Raw genomic sequence first — 22,049 nt, 5'->3', positions numbered from 1 at the left:
AAGAGAGGGAAGCTTAAACCAAGTAATTACAGGCCAGAGATTTTATAACTTAGATTAGTGGCATCCACTCTTGGGAACTCTTTTAACCTTCATTTAGATAGGCACAGATTAATCAGTCAGTTTGCGTCTGACTAAGTTGATTGAATTCTTTGAGGAGTTAAGGGGGGGGGTGGTCACTGAGGATATTGTATATGATGTAGTCTACATTGATTTTAGTGAAACACTCGACAAAGTCCTACATGGGCTAGTCAAAAACAAAAGCCTGTAGGGTCCAAGGGAGACTGGTGAATTGGAATCAAAATTGACTCAGTTGTAGGAAGAAAATGGGAATGATTGAGGTTTGTTTTTATGACTGAAGGGCTGTTATCAGTGTGATTCCACAGGGCTTGGTATTCAGTTCCTTGCTTTTTGTGACCTAATGAGTTGGACCTAAATGTGGAGAGATGAGGAAGCTTGCAGATGATACAAAAGGTGACCGTGTGGTCTTCAAATTGGAAGATATAGATGATTTGGTCAGTTGGGCAGAAAAATTTCTCACCAAGAAAAAATGTACTCCATTTATTTTACAGAAACAGAATATACTAACAAGGAGAAATTCACAAGTCAAGGCTAATTTGTTCAGGATATTGTCTTACTACCTGACACCACTCCATAAATATGTGCCAGTTGGCAAATCATATGATAATTCTATAATAATCAAAATCCATTATGTCGGTAGCTATTAATCAGCATTGGAATGCAGCTTTCTTCACCTTACATGCTGGAAAATTATTACAGAAAAACAAGTATCAATGATGTAGGTGAACATGCCTGAAGCAGTGATATAATAGTAATTTGATGATGATATAACCACCCAGATTTGAGACTTAGTCAAAAAAAACAGAATTCTTAGGATTCAACTCTGTACTTGTATGCAAGGAGCTTGTCAATCAGTGAAAAAGAATTAGAGCGATAGAAATAAGCAAAGTCTCAAAAATCAGAAAGAATTTGCATTTATTTTGCATCTTCGACACTCTCAGGTCTTGTCATTGGGCTTTAAAATTCAGCATTTTGTAGTCATTGTTGCACTGACATGTGTGCTGTAGCCAATATGTGCTTAGCAAGTGAGCAAACATATGTGTAATAAAATGAACAGTATTAGTTACTTGGTGAAGAGATAAATAGAAACCAGCATACCAAGGGAGCACTACTGCTCTTCTTCAGATAGGGTCATTTGATCTTACACTTTGAGCAAACGGGTCCCTGATTTAATATCTCACTCTCAAGATTGCTTCTCTATCTCAAGAGTATCAGTTTGGATTTTGTACTCAGGTGATGAGGAAGGGGTTGATGAATCCTCAACTTTCTCAGAAGCAGGGGTGGTGCCAACTGATCCACAGCTGACCCTTGTCAGAGAAATGTCAGGTTATTGTTTCAGCAGTTACTCTTTCACAACTCATGTGTTTCCGCCCCCCCCCCCCCCCCCCCCCCCAAGTTTGTGTTACATTTATTCCAATTTTTTTGGGTGTTGGAGTTGAAAATCCATGATATTTGCATCTTGCTTTTGGATCAAGTACAGAATGAATAAGCATAGGGCTGAGCTTATGTTACAATGCCCTAATAAAAGTACCAAAATCTTTGACTTTCTTCTTCCCCATTTCCAAACACAGCCAAATTCTGGCTTCTCTGAATGAAATTGTTCAGTTCGTGGAAGTTTTATGATATTGGTTTCTGAACAACTAGACTCAAATTCATGGAAGTTGCAGTGAAAGAGACATACCAGGAGCTTTCATCCTGCAAGTCTGGGCCACACTGCATTATACTGTTTACATGCAGCTACATCCTGAATTCTAAATAAGGCAGGCAATTTACCCAAAATTTAGGCAGTGATAATCTATGTATGTGAAGAGTGAAGATCATTAATTAGATCTCCATGATGAATGAGTGTCATTTGTGTCTGAATGTATGTACACTTAATGAACTGATTTACCCACTCATGAATTTGTACCTTGTGATATGATGTCCTTGTCCTATGCCTCACTGAAGTCATCAATAAACTCTGCATGGCTGAACTGCAATAAAATGCTGGATCACAGACTACAAAACAGATTATGTTCAAGTCAGTTGAGACATGATGATGTTCAGTCACTGGGTTTTGAAAGAATAATAATAATGAACATGTGGAGTATTTAAAAAATGAGATGCTTTCATTCTATTTTAGCATTATAACTTAAAGACACAAAACAAAACTATGGTACCTTCCAAAGTATAAAGCAGCACTATGCCCAGTGCTATAGATTTAACTCTTGATGGGATATGGATCTGTCAAGTATTAACAGATGTATTTTTGGACACAGACATCAGGTGCACAGAAATACCACCACTTGCTAGCTACCCACCAAATTACAATCCTCTCTGGCCTAGAACAATGGATGTACCCTCACCACAAGGACTACAGAAGTTCACCACTAGCTTCGAGGGCAATTCAAGATGGGAGATAAATGCTGGCCCTGCTCACAATACCCACACCCCAAAAAAAATGAATTAAGGAAATATATCACATACAATCTTCAACTTGGAAACAGTGTAAAGCAAGTAATGAGATGAAGTGGTTATAAAATACTTTGGTCCTGATACTGTTTAGGAAAAGGACAAGTGAGTTATTAATGGATAGATCTTCTCCCTCCCAACCTTGGGTGTAACAAATTACACTTTGATACAGGAGAAGATGTGACATGCTGCTCCATTTTAAATCACTTGCACAGTTATAACACTGGTTAACAGTTAATCAATTGGACCAAGTTACTTATTGTAGCTGTTAAATAATCTTAACCATGTTTATGGTTGAAAGTGTAAAAAAGGGCCCCATATGCTGTCTCTGTGAAATCAATTCAGGATCCAAGGGCTGGGACAGAGAACATTTTGTTTCTTTTCTCTCCTACTTCCATGCAACGGGAGATAGTGTTTACTTTAAAAGCACTACAATAAATGCAGCTGTTTTACAGCGAGTTTAGTGGAGCTCTTTAATTAACAGTAGTTATTTGCAAATTAGTGTCACAGGAGGTAAGATATTATCTGCGTTACAGCCTTCCACTGCAATACTTTGAAGCTGTTTCAGCAAGTCACTTAAACTGGGTAATGGGACTCCCATCATGTGTGCTTCTGTGGAGGGCATCAACAGCTGAATCTGATGACCAGCATTTAGTTTTGAAGTGACATCATATGGCGCAGTGGAACTTTCAATCCACACTGGCAATTTCTGGTAAACACACACACAATAGAATTAGTGGCTTTCCCAAAAGGTTTAGCAAATGGGAAGGTACCTGGTTTCACTGTAGACAGGCTGCGCTGAACCAACAGCTTGCAACAATTTCCATTAATATTGCACTTTTTTAATATACGTACACAAGTTTCCTTTATTAGTCACATGTACATCGAAACACACAGTGAAATACATCTTTTGCGTAGACTGTTCTGGGGGCAGCCCACAAGTGTTGCCACATTTCCAGCGCTAACATAGCATGCCCATAACTTCCTAACCCATACATCTTTGGAATGTGGGAGGAAACCGGAGCACCCAGAGGAAACCCACGCAGACATGGGGAGAACGTACAGACTCCTTACAGACAACGGTTGGAATTGAATCCGGGTCCCTATAGGAGGCAGCCAGTTGGCTTATCAAGTCCATGCCAACTGACAGAGCAATCCCTTTCCCCCTTATATTTCCCTGTAAACTATGGTTTTCCACATGCCCATCAACTGCACCCCGAGTCTCCTCCTGCTAGGAATAATTTCGATTAGCTAATTAACTTAGCAACAAGCACATCTTTGGGATATGGGAAGAAACAAGAGCACTTGATCACAGGGAGAATATGCAGACTCTGAACAGACAGCACCAGAGGTCAGGATCGTACACGGGTCACTGGAGCTGGGAGGAAACAAGCTACGCACTGTGTTGCCCAGTGACACAGTGTAGAGTGCCAGGGAACTTCACAGCAATGTTATCAAACAAAATTTCATCTCAAGTTACACAAAGAGACAAAACCAAAAGCTTAGTCAAAGGGTTACATTTTAAGGAGCATATTAAAAAGGTAGAAAAGTTGAAGGGAGGGACTGTGAAGGTTAGGGCCAGGTGTATATACCACAATTAAGCCCAACCTAGAGAGTGGAACCCACCTTGTACTTCTCTTCCTGATTACAATGCAGTAATCCTTATTGATAAGGAGCCAAATCTAAGGAAGGGATGGAAGTAAAATCAACTATACTTAAGCACGAGAGTGGTGCATGTTATCACTTGGAATAGTGTCACATTTCAGCTAAAAGGAAAGGCCTTTTTAATAATGAAGGCTACATTGGTTCCAAAACTAAAGAAAAATACTCAGACGTAACAGGTGAGGAAAAGGCTTTGATTCAGGCCATAAGAAAGAGCCTGCCTAGGTTCACAAATGATCAATGGCCATGTGGGTGTGGAGAGCTACTTCCAGATGGGAGGAACAAATAAAAAGGAACAAGAAAAGAACTGTCTTCCAGAAAGGACGCCGCAGCTAGTGCTGCTGCTACACAGCTCCAGTGACCCGAGTTCAATCCTGACCTCGGGTGTTGTCTGCGTGGAGGTTGCATGCTCTTCCTGTGACCACGTGAGTTTCCCTAGATGCCCCGCCTTCCTCTCACATCCAAAGATGTACCTGTAGCTTAATTGGCTACTGTACGTTGTCCCCAGGGTGGGTGGGTGGCAGGTGAATTGGGAGCGGGGGGAATAATTGATGAGCAAGTGAAAGAGTGTGCTTTGACAACTATAGATTTGATGGGCTGAGTGGCCTCCTGTGTTGTAAGGAAATAATCACCGTACATCTGGTCTGTGGGTTGCATTGTTACCAATGAAGTTACCACTTTTTTCCTGACCGATTTGTTTGCAGTGCCGGTATGTGTTCTCTACTCCATCCAAGGATCCAGTTACGTTTATGGAAGATGGAGTATGACGACAGTGACCGGTGTTTCCTGCTGAATGACATTGAAAAGATGTGAAAGATTTCACTCAGCTGGGAAATAAAGTCTATCTGACCATGGTGGGGAAGGCAGGTGTAAATATGGGGTAGGAAGGAGGGGTCCAAGCCTCTCTAATAATCATGAAGTACGTCCAGGACTTGTGAATTTGTAGGTTTGTGCAGAATCTGGATGTGTTTAACATTTTTACATCCCTGCAAAAAAATGGTCAAATTTACATTCCTACCACTGCATCTCACAGTACGTGTCTACACACTGGAAGGAGAGAGGAGATTTCATAGTGTTGGGATAGAGTGGGAAATAGTGCAGACAATATACTATGATGCTGGAGGAATTCAGCAGGCCGGGCAGCATCCATGGAGAAAAGCAGGCAGTCAACATTTCGGGTCAGGACCCTTCTTCAGGACTGAAGATAGGCCCTTTTCCTGACCTGCTGAGTTCCTCCAGCATCATAATGTTTTTCATCTAGATATTCCAGTATCTGCAGTCCTTTGTTTCTCTAGTGCAGACAATATACATTGTAGTGGGAATGCAGAGAGAGCGAAGGATTTAGTTTCAAATCTAAAAGAGAAACAGAGCCATCTTGTGGCACTTCTTCGTTTGTTGGAGTCAGTGGAAGTACCCCGAATGCTGCTGATGTAAATTGTATTTTTAATAATCTATGTTAAAGAACCCTTAACCTGAAAGGTCAGGCTAACTCATCTCATTACATTTTGTAATGGAAGCGAGTTATGTCAGGAACAAAAATAGCCCAAAGCTCCCTTGCAGACATTGCACTGCTAGTCTGCTTGTGACAGGCACCAAGCAAAAATGTCTGGGTTATAACCGCTGAAGGATCAAAAATAAAGTGAACTAAAGATCATTACATAAATGTGAATAAATTCAGCTTAAAATCCAGACTTATCTCCTTCTGTTAGGCACCAGCTCCATGGAGCAAGTGCTTGTATTTACATTGCACCTTATCACACTGCCTTAAAATACTCGTTAGCATGAATTAATTTTCAATTGCATTGGTTATGTAGGCAGACTAGTTGTTGATAAAAAATCTGATATCTGGTTATTTTACTTTCTTTCCATGTGGTCTTAAGAGTAGTCTCCTATAAGGAAAATGCAGGAGGTAGTGTAAAAAGAAATGGTAATTTCTAAAATTAAATCCTCTTGGTTACAGCACTTCTATTTTAATTTAGAAGCCATCTATTATAAATAGTTCTAAGTTTGTTAGTGAGTTCTGTGGTTACTTGATGGGCTACGATACGTGAAAGTCTGGTTGATTTGTCGCCAAGCCATTCCAACCGTGTGAGGCAGCCTTCAGTAACGCTACAGAATGCCCCTCGGGAGTTCTTGTGGTCACGCTGTGTTTCCCTATTGATATAATCCTTTTAAATCCATTTCCCTTGTGAATCTTCTTCATTTGTAATTTGTTACAATTTTAACATTCTTAAACATCATGCTAAATTACACAGACAATGTAATTATTTGTCCTGGATCATTTCACTACACAGTGAGGTTAAGGGTCTAGACAGGCAGACTACTACAGCTGTTGCTTTGTGGAGCTATATGACTAAAATGGAGTTACATGGTTGACAAGCAATTAAAACAATAAAAGGAACAATTATTAAAACAAGCCGATGAAGAACAGAATGTTTTTAATCAATCAGGTGAACTCTATTGTTAATGTATTGGTGCACCTGTGAGCAAGCTCTATTGATGGGCACAACTATTTAGTGCAGCATTAAATAAGAGTGAAGACTGGTTTTAACTGGTGCTGCTGGTATTAACATTAATAGGCATCTTTGTTCATACTATTTATTGTCTTTCCACAGAGTGCAACTGTAATCACAGGGCTAGACAATGTGTGTGGGATCCTATACTGTACCAACAGTCTGGAAGTGGTACACGCTGTGTGAACTGCATTGGCAACACTGAGGGAATACATTGCGAGAAATGCAAGGAAAATTACTACCCAACACAACGAGGGGGACATTGTCAGCCCTGCCGATGCAATTCACTGGGTAAGTCTGTGGAGTTAAAATTCATGCCTTTTTATGGTATTAGGTTTGGGCGAGGGGGACCGTGAAATCATTTGCCTACAACCCATTGGATGAGAATCAATATTAATCAGATCAAGATGGTGCCTTGAGGCATTTTTATTTTACTTTTACTTCCAATCTTAGGAGAATGATCCCTGCAGTGTGCTTTCCTCCTTTAATATTTGATAACATTCTCCATGGATGATTGGTAAAAACCATCTGATATGAGTACAGATAAACACCATGCTCTACATTTAGCAAGCTGCCACAGGAGGACTGATGCAGATTCATGGAGCCACTTTGCTGTGGGTCAGTTGTTCCCCTGCTTCCTTGTAGCTACAATTGTATATCCTGGAGTCAAAGCAATGGAAAACAGAGCTGGGCATTTCAAGCCTTCTGTGCTACCTTGTTTTAAATTAAACAATGTTGTAAGTACGTGGGTGAAAAGAGAAATGCAATCAGTCCAAAGACTTTACTTGGTAAATCAAAATGTACTAAATCTGATCTGACTTGCATTTGAGCATCTGCAAACCAGAGAATATGGAGAGCTGTTGTTATACTTTGCACACATGTAGGCCAGAAACGGCAGCAAAGGAAATGAGCCATATTTACCTTAAGTGGACTCCATCCAGGGGTTGAGTCAAGTCCGTATGTTATATTCTATGCAACACAACAGAAAAGAGACCACTGCTTCAATTTCATGTCAAATCTGTACATGACAAGGAAAGCTTGTGAAAGAAAATATGAAAACGTTTGACAAAATTGCCAGCGACCAGCTATTACCATTGCATGGGTGTCTTTCAGCAACACAAGAGACTGCAGATGCTGGCACTTGCCACAGAAAAACAAACTGCTGGAGGAACTCAGTAGATCAGGCAGCATCTGCAGAGGGAAATGGACAGTTAATGTTTCGGGTCGAGACCTGAAGGATCTCCACTGTCCATTTCCCTCTACAAATGTTCTGAGCGTCTTAGTTCCTCTAGCAGTTTGTTTTTTTTTGCACGGTTTGTCTTTCACTAGAACTACTTGTGACCCTTGAGTAGCAGAATTTTGAGCAACTGCATAGAATGTCGTAGTCCAAAGCTGCCCCTGCTGAAGGCTGTGATCTTTCATTTGGTAGCAAGCAGTAGAAATGGGATGGCAGAGCTCCTGTATTTTGCCTCAAAGTTCCACTGTGTACAAAAATAATGAGAAAGGGTCATCAGTTACTGCACAAAAATGATAAAATTACCTCCAAGTGGCATTACATCTCATTTGCCAGTGGCAAAACTCCATTGGGTATCTTTATTAAGTGGGGGTAACTTGACCAAACTGGGTTTAGTACTACAAGGAAATAGTTTCCTGAAGTCATCCTCTAGGACAGAAGAGAGCTTGCAAAAACCTTAAGAAAAAGACTAGATTTGATTCTGTGGAGTAAACAAATCATAGTTGCATGCATATGCTGGTACTCATTACTCAAAACTATGGAAAATGCTCTGCCTCGCACTGTTGAGACATCTGTAAATGCTTCACAATGCACTACTTTTTGACCTGTTACATGGAAATGCAAAGGCTTCTTGTAAACAACCAAGAGATCGATGTTGTTTAATCAATTGTGAACTAATCACCTTTTCCTTCAAGTGGTACTCTTGGTTCTTGAATATCTGCATTATTTTACTATCTAAAGGGCATCATCTTTGTCAATGCAGCACTTGGTTTGTCAGTGTTATATCAGGGATCAACACAGATTATTTTAAAATCTTGGGATGGAGTTTGAACCTATGTGCTTTTAATTTGAGGTAAAAGTGCACTCAACTGAGTGAAGTTGACAAGGGCTATATTTCTGACTATAAAATGGTTTTGTTTTAATGCTTTGTGCCTCCCAGGTTCCACTGGTAGTGGCTGTGATGAATATGGTCGCTGCAGGTGCAAAGCAGAAGGAGTGATTGGAGACAAGTGTGACAAGTGCCAGCCTGGTTTTTACTCATTGTCCAGCACTGGTTGCAAGTAGGTGTACCAAGACCACCTCACGTCTGGCGAGTGTTTTAAACTATGATAATAGATGACATATAATACTGCATTTTTAATACATAATCAAAAAAGAAACTGGGAAATCAGTGTTTGTAAAGGAGAAAGGAAAGCTTGTGTTTTAGATGTACATCCTTTGTCAGTTCTGTAATTGAAATACAAATCAACCTTTTCTCTGTTCAGAGGTAATCAGGCCTGCGTTTTATTGGTATCGTTTTCTGCCTTTTGAACAATTTGCAACACTTGATGTTTCTTATTATTTCACCTATTCCATTTTTAACTTACTGTAGTATGCCAGATTACAAAAATACAATCCATTTATTGCAGCAAGGGCTGTCAGTGTTTTTGCAACACCTGAGTCACCCCTTCTGATCCTTTTTACTTGCTCCCACCCCCATTCCTTTAGATATTCTTCCTATGCAAGCAACTGTCCAATTCCCTTTTAAAACAATTTATGGGCTTCACTTAAACAAAGGTTTGTGGCAGAAAATTCCACATTCTAACCACACAGTGTGCAAAGATTTTTTAAGCCTTTCTTCTACTTTTGATGAGCTTAACTTTGTGCCATCATATTACCATCTCATCAATCAATGCACACAATCCTTCAGTGTTTACTATTTCCAAATCATACACAATTGTGAAAACCTATATCAGCTCATCCGTTAACTCTGCAACCTTAATGAAAAGATTTGAATCTCTCTCCACAACTAGAGTTTTTCATCTTAATGGGTTTAGACAATAACCTTTTCATTGTTTTTATGCCCTTTTTAAAACAGGGTGCTCCAAACCATGCATAATACTGCAGGCCCAACTACCAAACAGTTGATTAACAAGATTAGTTGGACGGGAAGGGGATCATGTGGAACAACATAGATTAGTTGGGTCAGATGGGCTAGTTCAGTGCTACAATAATCCACATAATTCCACGCAATTTATGCAAGAGTGACACATGGAGTCCAAAACATTCAGTGCTCACTGGTCACTGAAGCAGTTCCTTAATGTTTTGCTAACACTTGCCGTTAGCGTAATGTTTTACAGCACCAGCGACCTGGGTTCAATTCCGGCCACTGTCTGTAAGGAGTTTGTACGTTCTCCCTGTGTCTGCGTGGGTTTCCTCCGGGTGCTCCGGTTTCCTCCCACATTCCAAAGACGTACGGGTTAGAAAGTTGTGGGCATGCTATGTTGGCGCCAGAAGCATGGTGACACTTGCGGGCTGCCCCCAGAACACTCTACACAAAAAGATGTATTTCACTGTGTGTTTTGATATACATGTGACTAATAAAGATCTTATCTTAACCAGATGTGTACCATTTCACACACTCAAAGGCCCACATAAGAGCACACACTACATCACACCATGCTTAGCCACTGTATTACACCAGCCAGATTTCTTTACAAAAAATTGTCAGCATCTCAATACACAGAAAAGTAAAGGTTCTACCATTATTTGAGAATTAGTGCCTCCAGAACAGGATGGGTGGAAATTAGCAGAACAAAACTCAGTGTCCCATCTGAATTAATCACTGCATGATACCCAGTTCACCCACCATTAATAAACTGTTTTTACTGGCAGGCGCTGTACTTGCAATATGGCTGGTGTTACACGGATCTGTGATGTTGAAACGGGAGAGTGCAACTGTAAATATAATGTTGAAGGGTCCAACTGTAATCGGTAAGTGGTTTGAAATAACTTCATTAGAAAAAGTTCCCTCTCATATTTTTCGGACTTCTCATCCCTACTCCCTCCAGATAGAGCAGAGATAAACTTCCTCTAGTCCTCACCTTTCACCCTACCAGCCTCCACATCCAGCACATGGCATTTCTACCAGCTACAACAAGATCCCACCACCAGCCACATTTTCTCCTCCCCACCCCTTTCCACAGGAACCACTCCCTCTACTTCCTGGTCTGATCATCCCTCCCCACCTGTCCCTCCCTGACCCCTGGGACTTACACCTGCAACCACAGGAAATGCAACACTTGTTGTTACACCTCCTCTCTCACCAACATCCAGAGCCCCAAACAGCCCTTCCAGATGAGACAAAGATTCACATACACCTCCTCCAACCCTGTCCGCTGCATTCAATGCTTCTGATATGGCCTCCTCTACAATCGGTGAGACCAAGTGCAGACAAGGTGACTGATTCACAGAGCACCTGTGCTCTCTCTGCAATGGCCATCCCAAGTTCCCAGTTGCATGCTGTTTCAACTCCCCTTCCCATTCCTGAGCTGACCCATCCTCTGTGTTCTCCACTGCCAGGGTGAGGCCTGGGGGAACAATACCTTATATTCTGCCTGGGTGGTCACAACCCAATGATATGAACATTGAATTTTCCAATTTCAGATAACACTCTCCTCTGGTGTGATTCCGATCTCCCCCACCCACCTTCTGATCCTTCTTTCCCCAAACACCACCCTCATCATCCCCCATTTTCATCCCCCTCCCAGTCCCATCAACCCAGTACCCACACATTTCACCCACTGGCTCTCATCCCCCTCCATCTGGTTCTGACTCCACCTGCCCTTCACCTCTCCCCTCATGGTTCTTATTATCACCTTCCTTAGTTATCAGAATCTGAAACTGGCAGCCTTTGTGTTCCTGCTTATCACCTTTGCAGCCGTCTCCACATTTACCCTCCCTTTCCCCCACCTGGCTCCATCTGCCCTTTCAGTCCTGCCTCCATCTATCATGCACCTACCTCTCAGCTCCGCACCTACCTCTCAGCTCCGCACCTACCCCTCCCCTGTCTGGCTCTATCTGCCCATCATCCTTCAATCCCCACCCCCATCTGCCCCATCACTAATCTGGCCCATCTCACCACTCCCGCTCTTCTCTTCATACTGGCTATCTCCCCGCTCCACTTTTAATCCATACAGGGTTTCGACCCAAAACATCAACAATTTATTTCCCTCCACATGCCCCCCTCCCAAAAAAATGCTGCTCCCACTGAGTTCCTCGAGCAGATTGTTTGTTGCTCCAATTCCAGCACCTACAGTTTCTTGTGTCTCCATTAGAAAAAAAACTTGCACAACTACAGTTTTTAATTTAATTTTTATTTATTACATGACAGGTACATTTAACAATGACAAATACCAATTTCTGTCCTTGTCATATTGGTAAAGCTTGAAGTAGCTAACCTAGCAGTTGCAAAACTATTTTTTAAATCGGCATCTTTATTTGCATATCAGCATATTTCTTTGTCGACATCTTCAGTTCCTCCCTGCCTTATACCTGAAGCTATTAAGATACACAAACTGCATAAAAACTTTATTAAAAATTGAGCGCCTTTATGATTGTTATTTTATTGCTAGTTGAAAAAAGCCATTAGTTATTAGTTTTATTTTTAATGATGGCTTGTTGATGGGAAATGGTTTTAAACAAAATCTTGAACAAAAATGCACAATAAAAATTTACACCTTGGTCCTGGTTGTTATTTTACATCTAGGGTCATTTGCATGTCTGGCAGACTTTCCAGCCTTGGGTAGGTATCTGCCTGGTTTGGAAGTGATGACGAGCTGTGCTAAATCTCAGAGGAACACTAGTGCTGTATGAATAAAGCAACAAGAAACATTTTCCAAATGTCTGTTTCTCTCCCACAGTTGCAAGTTTGGTTATTACAACCTTCATCCAGAAAACCCTATGGGCTGTTCAGCATGTTTTTGCTTCGGGCATTCATCAGTCTGCAAAGTGGAGGATGGTTACCGGGAGGATGACATCACCTCTACCTTTGATTCAGGTACTGCAGCACTTACTGCAATGAACTGAGGTATTGTCTATTACTGAGGTGGCACCCAACAACTAATCTTGGTAGAAATTTAGTTAACATTAAGAGCGAGGTCCCAAGCCAGAGTTTTGAGGACTCAAACAAACTGCTGGAATTAATGGTTAAGTAATCAACATCAAAAGCTTCTTGGAATGATCTGCTTATAAAGATCATGGAATATGTTACCGTAGTAAACCAGAAGCTACCAGCTCCCTTAGGTCACTGAGAGGAACACCAGCCTGGGCTTCCTGCTTTGACTGTTATGCATTTGCTCAACCAGCCTGCAACCACTCATTGTCCAAGAGTGGAGTTTCTGGAATGCAGCCAGTGTCTACAGAACCATAGGTCAGCAGGGAGAAGGACAGGAAAAGTAGAGTTGAAATGTAACCACCTTCAGGCTGGAGAATTGCTATTGAGAGCTTTGTACAAAACAAAGCTCTTACTTGTAATAGTACCAGGAAATGCAAGACTGATAACAGTATGATCCTGTGATAAGAATATACAGCAGGTGTTAAAGTTAATGAACAAAAAACTTATCTGAGGCATTCTAATTCTCACCTGAACCAAAAATTGTTTCCCACCTTAGAGGAAGTGGATTCAAAAGCTTGTGATGTTATGAAAGTTGTCAATGTATTAACGTATCACTTTGTCATAACATTGCAAAGCATATTCCTGCAGCTTGAAATATTTCAGAAAAGGAATGTACCATGACAAAGCCGATAATATTTCACTATCAATGGTTTAACAAAAATACATTTTTTGCAAATGGTAAAATGCTGTCCATAATGGTAAATATGACTAGTGAACATGCTCACTGCATATTCTCCATTATGCAAGAGAGAACAGCTCCTGTAAACTCATTCAACACATTCAATAATATTTGTACAGTGATTCATAGCATAATCTCTTTATAGGGTTTAATGTTAGTGTTTAGTTCAGTGATTTCAGCTAAATTGGGATATTCCTGAAAATGTCATAATTAATTGTCATTAAAAATTACAAAGATTTACTGGCCTCTCCTTGTGCACAGATACTGAAGGATGGAAAGCACAGCATCGCCGGGGTCCGGATCTCCCTCTGATGAGGTCATCATCATCTCGTGACATTATTGTTCAGGCCGAAGATGAATACCCAGTGTACTTTGTTGCTCCAGGTGAGATGAGAGCAATTACGGGCACTTCATGTAATTTGTTAATTCTGGTTCACTTATACAATGCTGAACTGCCCATCTGAGATTGCATGCGACATCTCAACATTTAGATGGCTCTAAATCACTGTACTTTGTGATCTCCAACTCAAGCACGAACACTTTGACTTATTTTGAGCTCGCTTTAAGAGTCAGCAAATTGCAATTTTACAAAGTCACAAATGGATTGCGTACCCTCGACTCTAATGCTCAGTACCTTACAATACAGGTAGAGAGTGTGGATTATCAGTTTTGCTAGAATAGTAATGTTTAGAAGTATTTTGACAATGACAATCAACACAATTTTTCCGAAACTGATTTGTTTCTTACACCCTTAGCTTAAGATAAACTCCTTCATGTGGGATTTTACGCTAAAGGGAGTAATCAATTTTCAGTCTGGAAAACTAGAAACTTAAGTCGATATTGACTTACAAGTCAATATTGATTATACTGTGATCTGATGTTGATGTTACTTAATCTCTTACGATCAAAGCTGCACTGGCAGTTACACTGCACACTCAGGTCCCCACACTGGGTGCACCATTACCAGAGTACTTAGCTTCTGATTTGCTGGGTACAAACGACAGAGATACTTGCATCCTTCTAAGCCCCCCGCTGGCTTCAGCGATGAGATGGGTGCTCCTGGGAAGCCAGGAGAAGGTGAGGCCAGCAAGTGCCAAGATATTGTGCATTTCTGAAGTGTAGGGGCTTTGACGACTCCTGAGAAATGCCACTTTATATGAAAAGTAAATCAGTCATCCCCTAAAGATTCAAACAAATTAAATCAAGGGCTGCTCAGCACGATGTACTGGGTCAGACAATGAGATAGCAGGAAGCTTGTAGCAATGTTCACCCGATTCGACAATCAAAGTTTCAGAGACTAACCACCCAGCTGTTTCAGACCAGCACTGAGAATAGCGAGTTTCTGCACTAGACCCACAACTTCTAAATTGTATTTGCAATTAAACCTATGTGGCCAGAGTGAGTGATGTGTGTGGAATTTATCCACCTTAATGCTCTTCAGAAGACCCAGAACTACCTCCTCCTCAACCTCAAAATGACCCAGCACATTAACATGCCCCACTCTGCATTCACTATCCTCCAAATCCTTCTCCTCAGTAAATACAGATGCAAAGTACTCATTTAGTACCTTGGCCACTTGCTCTGACTTCAAGCACAAGTTCCCTTCTTTATCCTTGAGTGGACCTACCCTCTCCTTAGTTATCCTCTTTTTCTTAATGGAAGCATAAAATGCCTTGGGATCATCCTTGACCCTGCTCACCAAGGATATTTCATGGCCCTTTTGGCCTTCCTAATTGCCTGCTTTAGCACTTTGCTGCTGTCTTTATATTCGACAAGGGCCCAGTCTGATTTTAGCTTCCTAAACCTTGCACATGGTTCCATTTTCTTTGACTAAATTTAGGACCTCTCGGGACATCCAAGGTTCCCTTATGTTGCCGTCCTTGTCCTTACCAGTACATGCTGATCCTGAACTCTGATCAGCTGGTCTTTAAACAACTCCCACATGTCAGATGTGGACTTGTCCAACAGCAGCTGCTCCCAATTATTGCCCTTTAGCTCCTATTTTATCCTGTTGTAATTTGGCTTCCCCCAATCTAGTACCTTCCCGCAAGAGCCAATTATATTCTTACTCTAACTATCTTAAAACACAAGGAGTTGTGGTCACTATTCCCAAAATGTTCACCCACTATCAGGTCTGTCACCTGGCCTAGCTCAGTTCCCAAAACCAGATCCAGTATGTTTTCTCCTCTAGTTGAACTCTCCACATACTGTTTTGAGAACCCCTCTTGGATCCACTGAAGAAATTCCACCCCATATAAGCCTCTTGTATTAAGGAAGAGGCTTACATGTTTCTGATTTGTGACTCGAGATGGTTTGGTACCTGAACAGAAGTCACTTGCAGGGTCAGGAGGAACACAGAGTGGATGGGCTATCTACACTATAATTTCTCAGTTGCTCTTAGCAGCAAAGTTCTTGGGGGGAAAAGAGGCAGAACCAAATCAACCTGAACACTACTTCAGCTGAATCAACAACAAATTGCCAAAACAATCCTCCAAATTGTGACTGGACAAAAATTTAGCAAATGGAATACAAGACAGGGAGAGAGAGGTTATCCACTTGGACAGGAAGAACAGAATAGAACATTATTTCAGTGGAAAGACACTACAGAATTCTGCTGCACAGAGACATCAATGACCTTGTTAGAAAGTTACCATGTTGCTACAGCAAGTAGATAGACAGGGAAATGGAATGATGGCCTTTATGGGAAGGGGGATTGCAGCATAACCTTGGAGAAGTCTTGCTACAAATCTATGGGGCATTGGTGAAAACACACCTGGTGCACTACATACAGTTTTGGTCTCCTTTATTGATATACTAACATTTCAGGGAAGCTTCACTGGGTTGATTCCTGGAATGAAACAATTGTTTTACGAGGAATGATTGAGTGGGTTATTCCCACACTTTTTTTTAAAAAAGAGTTCAGAAATATAGATTTTATTGAAATGTATAAATTTCTGAGGCTGCTTGACAGGATAGACACCAAGAGGATGTTTCCCCTTGAGGGGAAATACAGCACTAAGTTTCGGAATATGGGTTAGCCCATTTCAGACAGAGAAAGAGGAATTCCTCAGAGGATTATGAATCTCTAATTCTCTACCCCAGAAAGCCGTACATAGAATTATGGACTGCATCTGAGAAAGGCAGACAAATTATTGGACTACTGGGGAATCATGGGCTACAAGTAGCGTGAAATTGCCAAGGTCAGAGCAGACATGATCTTATTGAATGCTGGAGCAGGCCCGAGTGACCAAATGAACTACGCCCGATCCTATTTCTTATGTGCCTGCAGGCTGATGCACATTAGTACCAGGTTATTGGGCAGAGCCAACCACTTATGGTCAGAAAGAGCCCTTGCTTTGCAGGCCTTACCAATCAGGTGGGAGTTAGTCTCCCTTTGAAAGGCTACACCTTGGTGCTCACAGGTAAAAACAGCATTCCCCTAATGGTGCACCAGCCAGTCATCGACTACACCAGCTGGTAACTGAAAACAGAGATCAAGTGTGGGATTGTTCACTGTTTCTCCTGCTCCACAATAAATGCTCCAACTCAACACCTTTACCTGGATCAAGGAAAACATTGATGAAACTGAATTTATTACAACTATCTAGCAATGAATTAAAAATAAAACCAGCGTTAGGGCCTGTTTCACCTTGCTATTATGCAGAATGTAAAGGTCATTACTTATGTTCTATTTCTTTCCATCTTTAGCCAAGTTCCTCGGAAATCAAGTGTTGAGTTATGGGCAAAACCTCTCCTTCACCTTCTACTTGGAAAGGGATGGTGCCTACCCATCAGTGGAAGACCTAGTCCTGGAAGGAGCCAGTCAGACACTAAGTGTACAAGTGAATGCGCAAAATAACCCAATGCCATCCACAAACAAGCAGACATACCAGTACAGGTAGATACAGCAGATGTTTGGAGAACAAGTATGTAATAGTTCAGTTGATGAATTACAGAATAATTCTGATCCGACCATGACAGAGTAAAATCAGAGCAAACAACCTCTAGCCACAGAGCAATGGTTATAATTCACAGTGAATACCCCTGTTGTGAAATGAGGAACAGGGCTTATTGGGACTGATTAACAATTTAACATTGAGTCCACAGTATGTTAATAGGAAGTAGCTTTTCCACTGGTTTACTTTACAATGGCCATATAAATTAACTTTGTTGTAATGTTTAAAAAATTGATAGAATAAACCATTTATTGTTTATTGGTTATTGAAAGAGTCAGCCGGGTTTTATATTATCACACAACTGTCCTAAAAGATTGTAAAGTTTTGCTGATGGTATTTTCGTTTATTAACCAATGGCAGAAGAATATTTGAATATCTTAAATAATCTCTTCTTGTCTTTGTAGACTCCATGAGGGTCTGGAGTATGGATGGAAGCCATTTATAACATCATTTGAGTTCCAGCGGGTTCTCAGTGATCTCAAGGCCATCAAAATCCGTGGTACTTACACCAGGCAGAGTAAGTTATTGAAAAGCTCACTTGAGCTGGGGTAAATTAAACTTAGGAAGTACTATATTGAAAAGTAAATCAAGGCACCAAAGTAAGATAAAGATGTGAACAAAAATTTATATGAATTACATGAAGCAGATGTAAAAATGTTTGAGGCGTCAGTCAATAACAGTGTTCATCTGTCAACATATTGATAGAGAATCACGTCTAAAAGGACTATTCTATCCAGGCAGATGGTCCTAACTAACTGTTCTCATGCAGATACTTGGACCAGTGAGGTTATATTCAGTAGATAATTTCTCAGCTACTAATTAACTACAAACAGCCATCAAGGATTATTGGAACAGCAAAAGGTGTTAAAGCAAGCCAATGTTATTTCAAAGCCATAGAATGATGTAGCATTGAAACAGGCCCTTAGGCCCACTGCACTGCAACAGCCATCAAGCACTCATTTACACCAACCTTACTTTATTCCTTCCCACCTTCAACTCAACTAGTCCCAGATTCTGCCACTCACTTACATACCAGCAGCAATTTATGATGGCCAATTAACCCACCGATCCACACGTTCTTGGGATGGGGAGGAAACAAGAACACCAGGAGAAAACCCACGTAGACGTGGAGAAACCATGCAGACTCCACACAGACAGCACCAGAGATCAGGACTGAAGCTGACGCACAGCTCCACGATCTGTGCCACAAGTAAAAGGCTGCAGATGCTATAAATCTGAAATAAAAACTGAGAATCCGGGTCAGACAGCATCAGCAGAGAGCAAAATGGAGTTAATATTATCGGTCAATGTCCCTTGATCAAAAGTGGAAAAGTCACTTGCCAACACTTTGGGATTTCCCCTCCCCCATATAATTCTGTTCTCTTTTTCCTGTTTTCTAGTTTATTCATTGTACAAGCTTAACAATCAATGGAGATTGGAATCTGTGTGCAAGTTGCACTTACCAACAACATTCATAACATAGAAAAGCTTTATCTTTCAATGGCAGATGAATGGAATCTGGAATGGCAATGTGGCAAAATGATAAAATGCAATCTTAAACTAAAGATGGTGCTTTTGGTTCTGATATCTTTGCTGGGAAGTCCATTGCCAGGTTGTACAGACCAGGAACCCTTACACCAGATTTCTGCAATTCTTGGCCACATAAAATTTTAGCTCTTGACACAAATGGGACTCGCTTTGATCCAGACTATAAGAAAGCAAAATGAGCCAACCATTCCTGCTGCTCAGGACCTGGTGGGTCCTGGCTTTCCTCTCCAGTGCACTCACAGGGACAAAAAGCAAGCCATGATAATGGATCCTCTCCGTCTTTATGCTGATCCACATACTTCCCCCATAAAGGCTAGGTTGCTTTGAGTCCTTCCATTTCCCCCTGAAGTGCTAATGGGCATTTCTTTAGAGGAATGGCTTAGACCCTTCATCCAGCTCTGCTCTGTCTGGTAGACATGAAGAAGGTTCGGGAACCCATGAAGGAGTCTAACAAACATTGGATTCCATCTTTTGTCAGTTGCTTAAGATCTACAGAGTCCCAGGCTTTCTGTCTGCTAGTTGTGGATGGCAGCAGAAAGGCAGATGATGACTTTCAATGCTGTTTCAAAGCTTCTAAACCCATAGCCAAAGCTAGGTCTCCAGCCTCTATTTAGGCGTTGGGCAAAGATTGGGCATAAGCCAGGTGTCTGGAAGTTGAAAATATTGATATGTTCAGGTTGTGCAGGTGAATTGCACTTTAGATCCAAGATTAGGAACCAAGTGGTTAGGGGGTAGAACATCAGTGTTGCTCCAGGTGTTACTATTCTTTGCCTCCCTAATATCTACACTGTAATGTTGAATGCAGGAGGTCATGTTAGATGTACTACTTTAGGTTGCCCGGTAACAGCAGTAGAGCAGGACAACAGCCTGACTGAATGCACTCACAAGCAGTCAACAGATGCCTTAATACAAGTACGGCACTTTTTGGGTGTTATTAAACTATGAAAGCAGACAGAAGTTCAGCAATATGGTGCTGAGAGTAAACTAAATGGCTTGTATTCCAGATCCTGGACACATTGATAATGTGGTCCTGCACACAGCCCGGCCTGGCACTGGAAACCCTGCGCAATGGGTGGAGAAGTGCAAGTGCCCAACAGGTCACGAGGGGCGATTCTGTGAGAAATGTGCAAGAGGTTACACAAGGGAAAGCCGTCATCTCGGACGTTTCAGCCGGTGTGTGCCATGCAACTGTCAAAGCTCCAGTGAGACCTGTGACCCCGAAACTGGTGAGTCTGCTGATAGGGTAGCTTGGATTAGAGTTCAGAATGGTAGACTGTGATCGACATCTCACCTCTTAATAAACATTTGTAGGACTCTTTGTGAAACTAGGGTGCTGAGTGAGAAATTTCTATGGAATGCTGGAGGATGGAAATTCATCCTCAGTTGCTTGTGCTAAGCACACACACGAGAAAACCCACTGTGACTGTGTGCTGACCTCCACTTCTGAAATTCAGCTCCATCCATCAATTTCAAATGTGCTAATGTCTTAAATCTTCTTGCCTTAGGATTTTATTTTTACAAAGATTGCATTTATAAAACAGCAGACATTAAGTAAATCTAAAGTTTACCTAAAATCTTTTAAGAAGCATTGTACACTTTTTAAATGCACTATCAATATTCCATGATATTTGATGTCATTTTGCTTTTGTTTCCATTTGTCAAATTGTCAGGGATGTCAATAGAACAATTGAGAAACACTAGATATCAGTAACAGCTGAGTAATATTGCGAAGATATGCTCTGTGAGCTGAGAATGACAAGGCTATAATTCTGTTCTCTCCATTCAGTAAAGCCTCATTTTTAGATTTCGAAAATAAACCACTGAAATATCCCTGACTTAACACTTCATCTGCTGATCATAATTTCAGTTTTCTTACAATCATGGATTCAACATCCCCTTTTGGTATTTCTGATGTTATTATTATGTTTCAGAGTTAGTAGTTCAACATAAGAAACTAACCTACAGAAGTGGTTAGAGAGAAGAAATGTATATTAACTTTCATCAGAATTCTTGTTCCTTCATAACATGTCCAAAAGCAGCTTTGACTGAAGGATCAAATTTAATCTTAAATATTACATAGAAATTCATAACAGGAGTAACTTAGATATTCATGATGAATGAAAAACTGAAAAGATTTTCTGACAGTTTTTCCAGATGTGAGGCAGTACTAAGTGTGATTCCATGGGATATTTATCTATAAGTTATACTGCTCTTTTAATAGTAAGATCAATGCCTTTGTCACCCAATCAGAAAAAGGATGGGAAGGTTCCATCCAAGACAACTCCAGCCCTTATGGAACTGAGTTATCAAGAAAAGCTCCAATATCCAAATTTTAATAAGTGGGGACTCAGGCCGATTAAAGACTGGGTGAAAGTAATTAAATATATAACACAAATAATGAACATAGGAGTAGATGACAACAAAAGGTAGCTGCTTTGGTGTCAAATGGCTGCCTTAAAAAGGAATTGTTCAGTACACGTTGAATGTGAAAACTCCCATTTTTCCAGTCGACAAATTCATGAATGCTCTTTCCTATTGTCTTCCAGGTTCCTGTTACACCAATGATCAATCAAGAACCCATTGCCCACGTGGTTACTACCTTGATCCTTCTGAACCAAGTGGGTGCAGGATATGCCCTTGCCCTGGTGGTACAGGTTGCACTGTGGCACCAGATACAAGAGAGGTTATATGTGTAGGCTGTCCAGCAAAAACAATGGGTAAGTGTTGGGTGCAATCTATCAAGTTTAAATGTGTTAAAGCGGTTTTAAAAAAAAGCACAGGAAAGAAGCACCTCCAGAAAAGGTACTTCAGACAAAGGAAGTTTGCTGCTATATGCTGTACATTTCAGGTTAGGACCGAAATGGTGCTATACATTTAACATTAACAGCACCACCATCTAACATTATCCAGCTTGTACTGTATGTAAACGCTTAAGAAAATGTACCCATTATGTCAGGCTTTCATAACACATCTTCCAAATGCAAACCTTCCC

General features: G+C 41.0%; 1 protein-coding gene across 1 annotated transcript in view; it reads left to right on the top strand.

Annotated features, from left to right (window-relative positions):
- LOC127568273 (laminin subunit gamma-2-like) overlaps positions 1–22,049 on the top strand; it is a 59,927-nt gene that overhangs the window by 12,840 nt on the left and 25,038 nt on the right. Inside the window, exons 2-10 of the mRNA XM_052011834.1 lie at positions 6,807–6,995; positions 8,879–8,999; positions 10,594–10,692; positions 12,621–12,757; positions 13,815–13,937; positions 17,262–17,451; positions 17,914–18,026; positions 20,062–20,283; positions 21,604–21,774. Coding sequence (XP_051867794.1) covers positions 6,807–6,995; positions 8,879–8,999; positions 10,594–10,692; positions 12,621–12,757; positions 13,815–13,937; positions 17,262–17,451; positions 17,914–18,026; positions 20,062–20,283; positions 21,604–21,774 — 1,365 coding nt within the window. The remainder of the gene's footprint in view (positions 1–6,806; positions 6,996–8,878; positions 9,000–10,593; positions 10,693–12,620; positions 12,758–13,814; positions 13,938–17,261; positions 17,452–17,913; positions 18,027–20,061; positions 20,284–21,603; positions 21,775–22,049) is intronic.

The sequence above is a fragment of the Pristis pectinata genome, chromosome 3 (assembly GCF_009764475.1).
Source record: "Pristis pectinata isolate sPriPec2 chromosome 3, sPriPec2.1.pri, whole genome shotgun sequence".
Taxonomy (NCBI): Eukaryota; Metazoa; Chordata; class Chondrichthyes; order Rhinopristiformes; family Pristidae; genus Pristis; species Pristis pectinata.
This window is presented reverse-complemented; position numbering and strand designations above follow the sequence as displayed.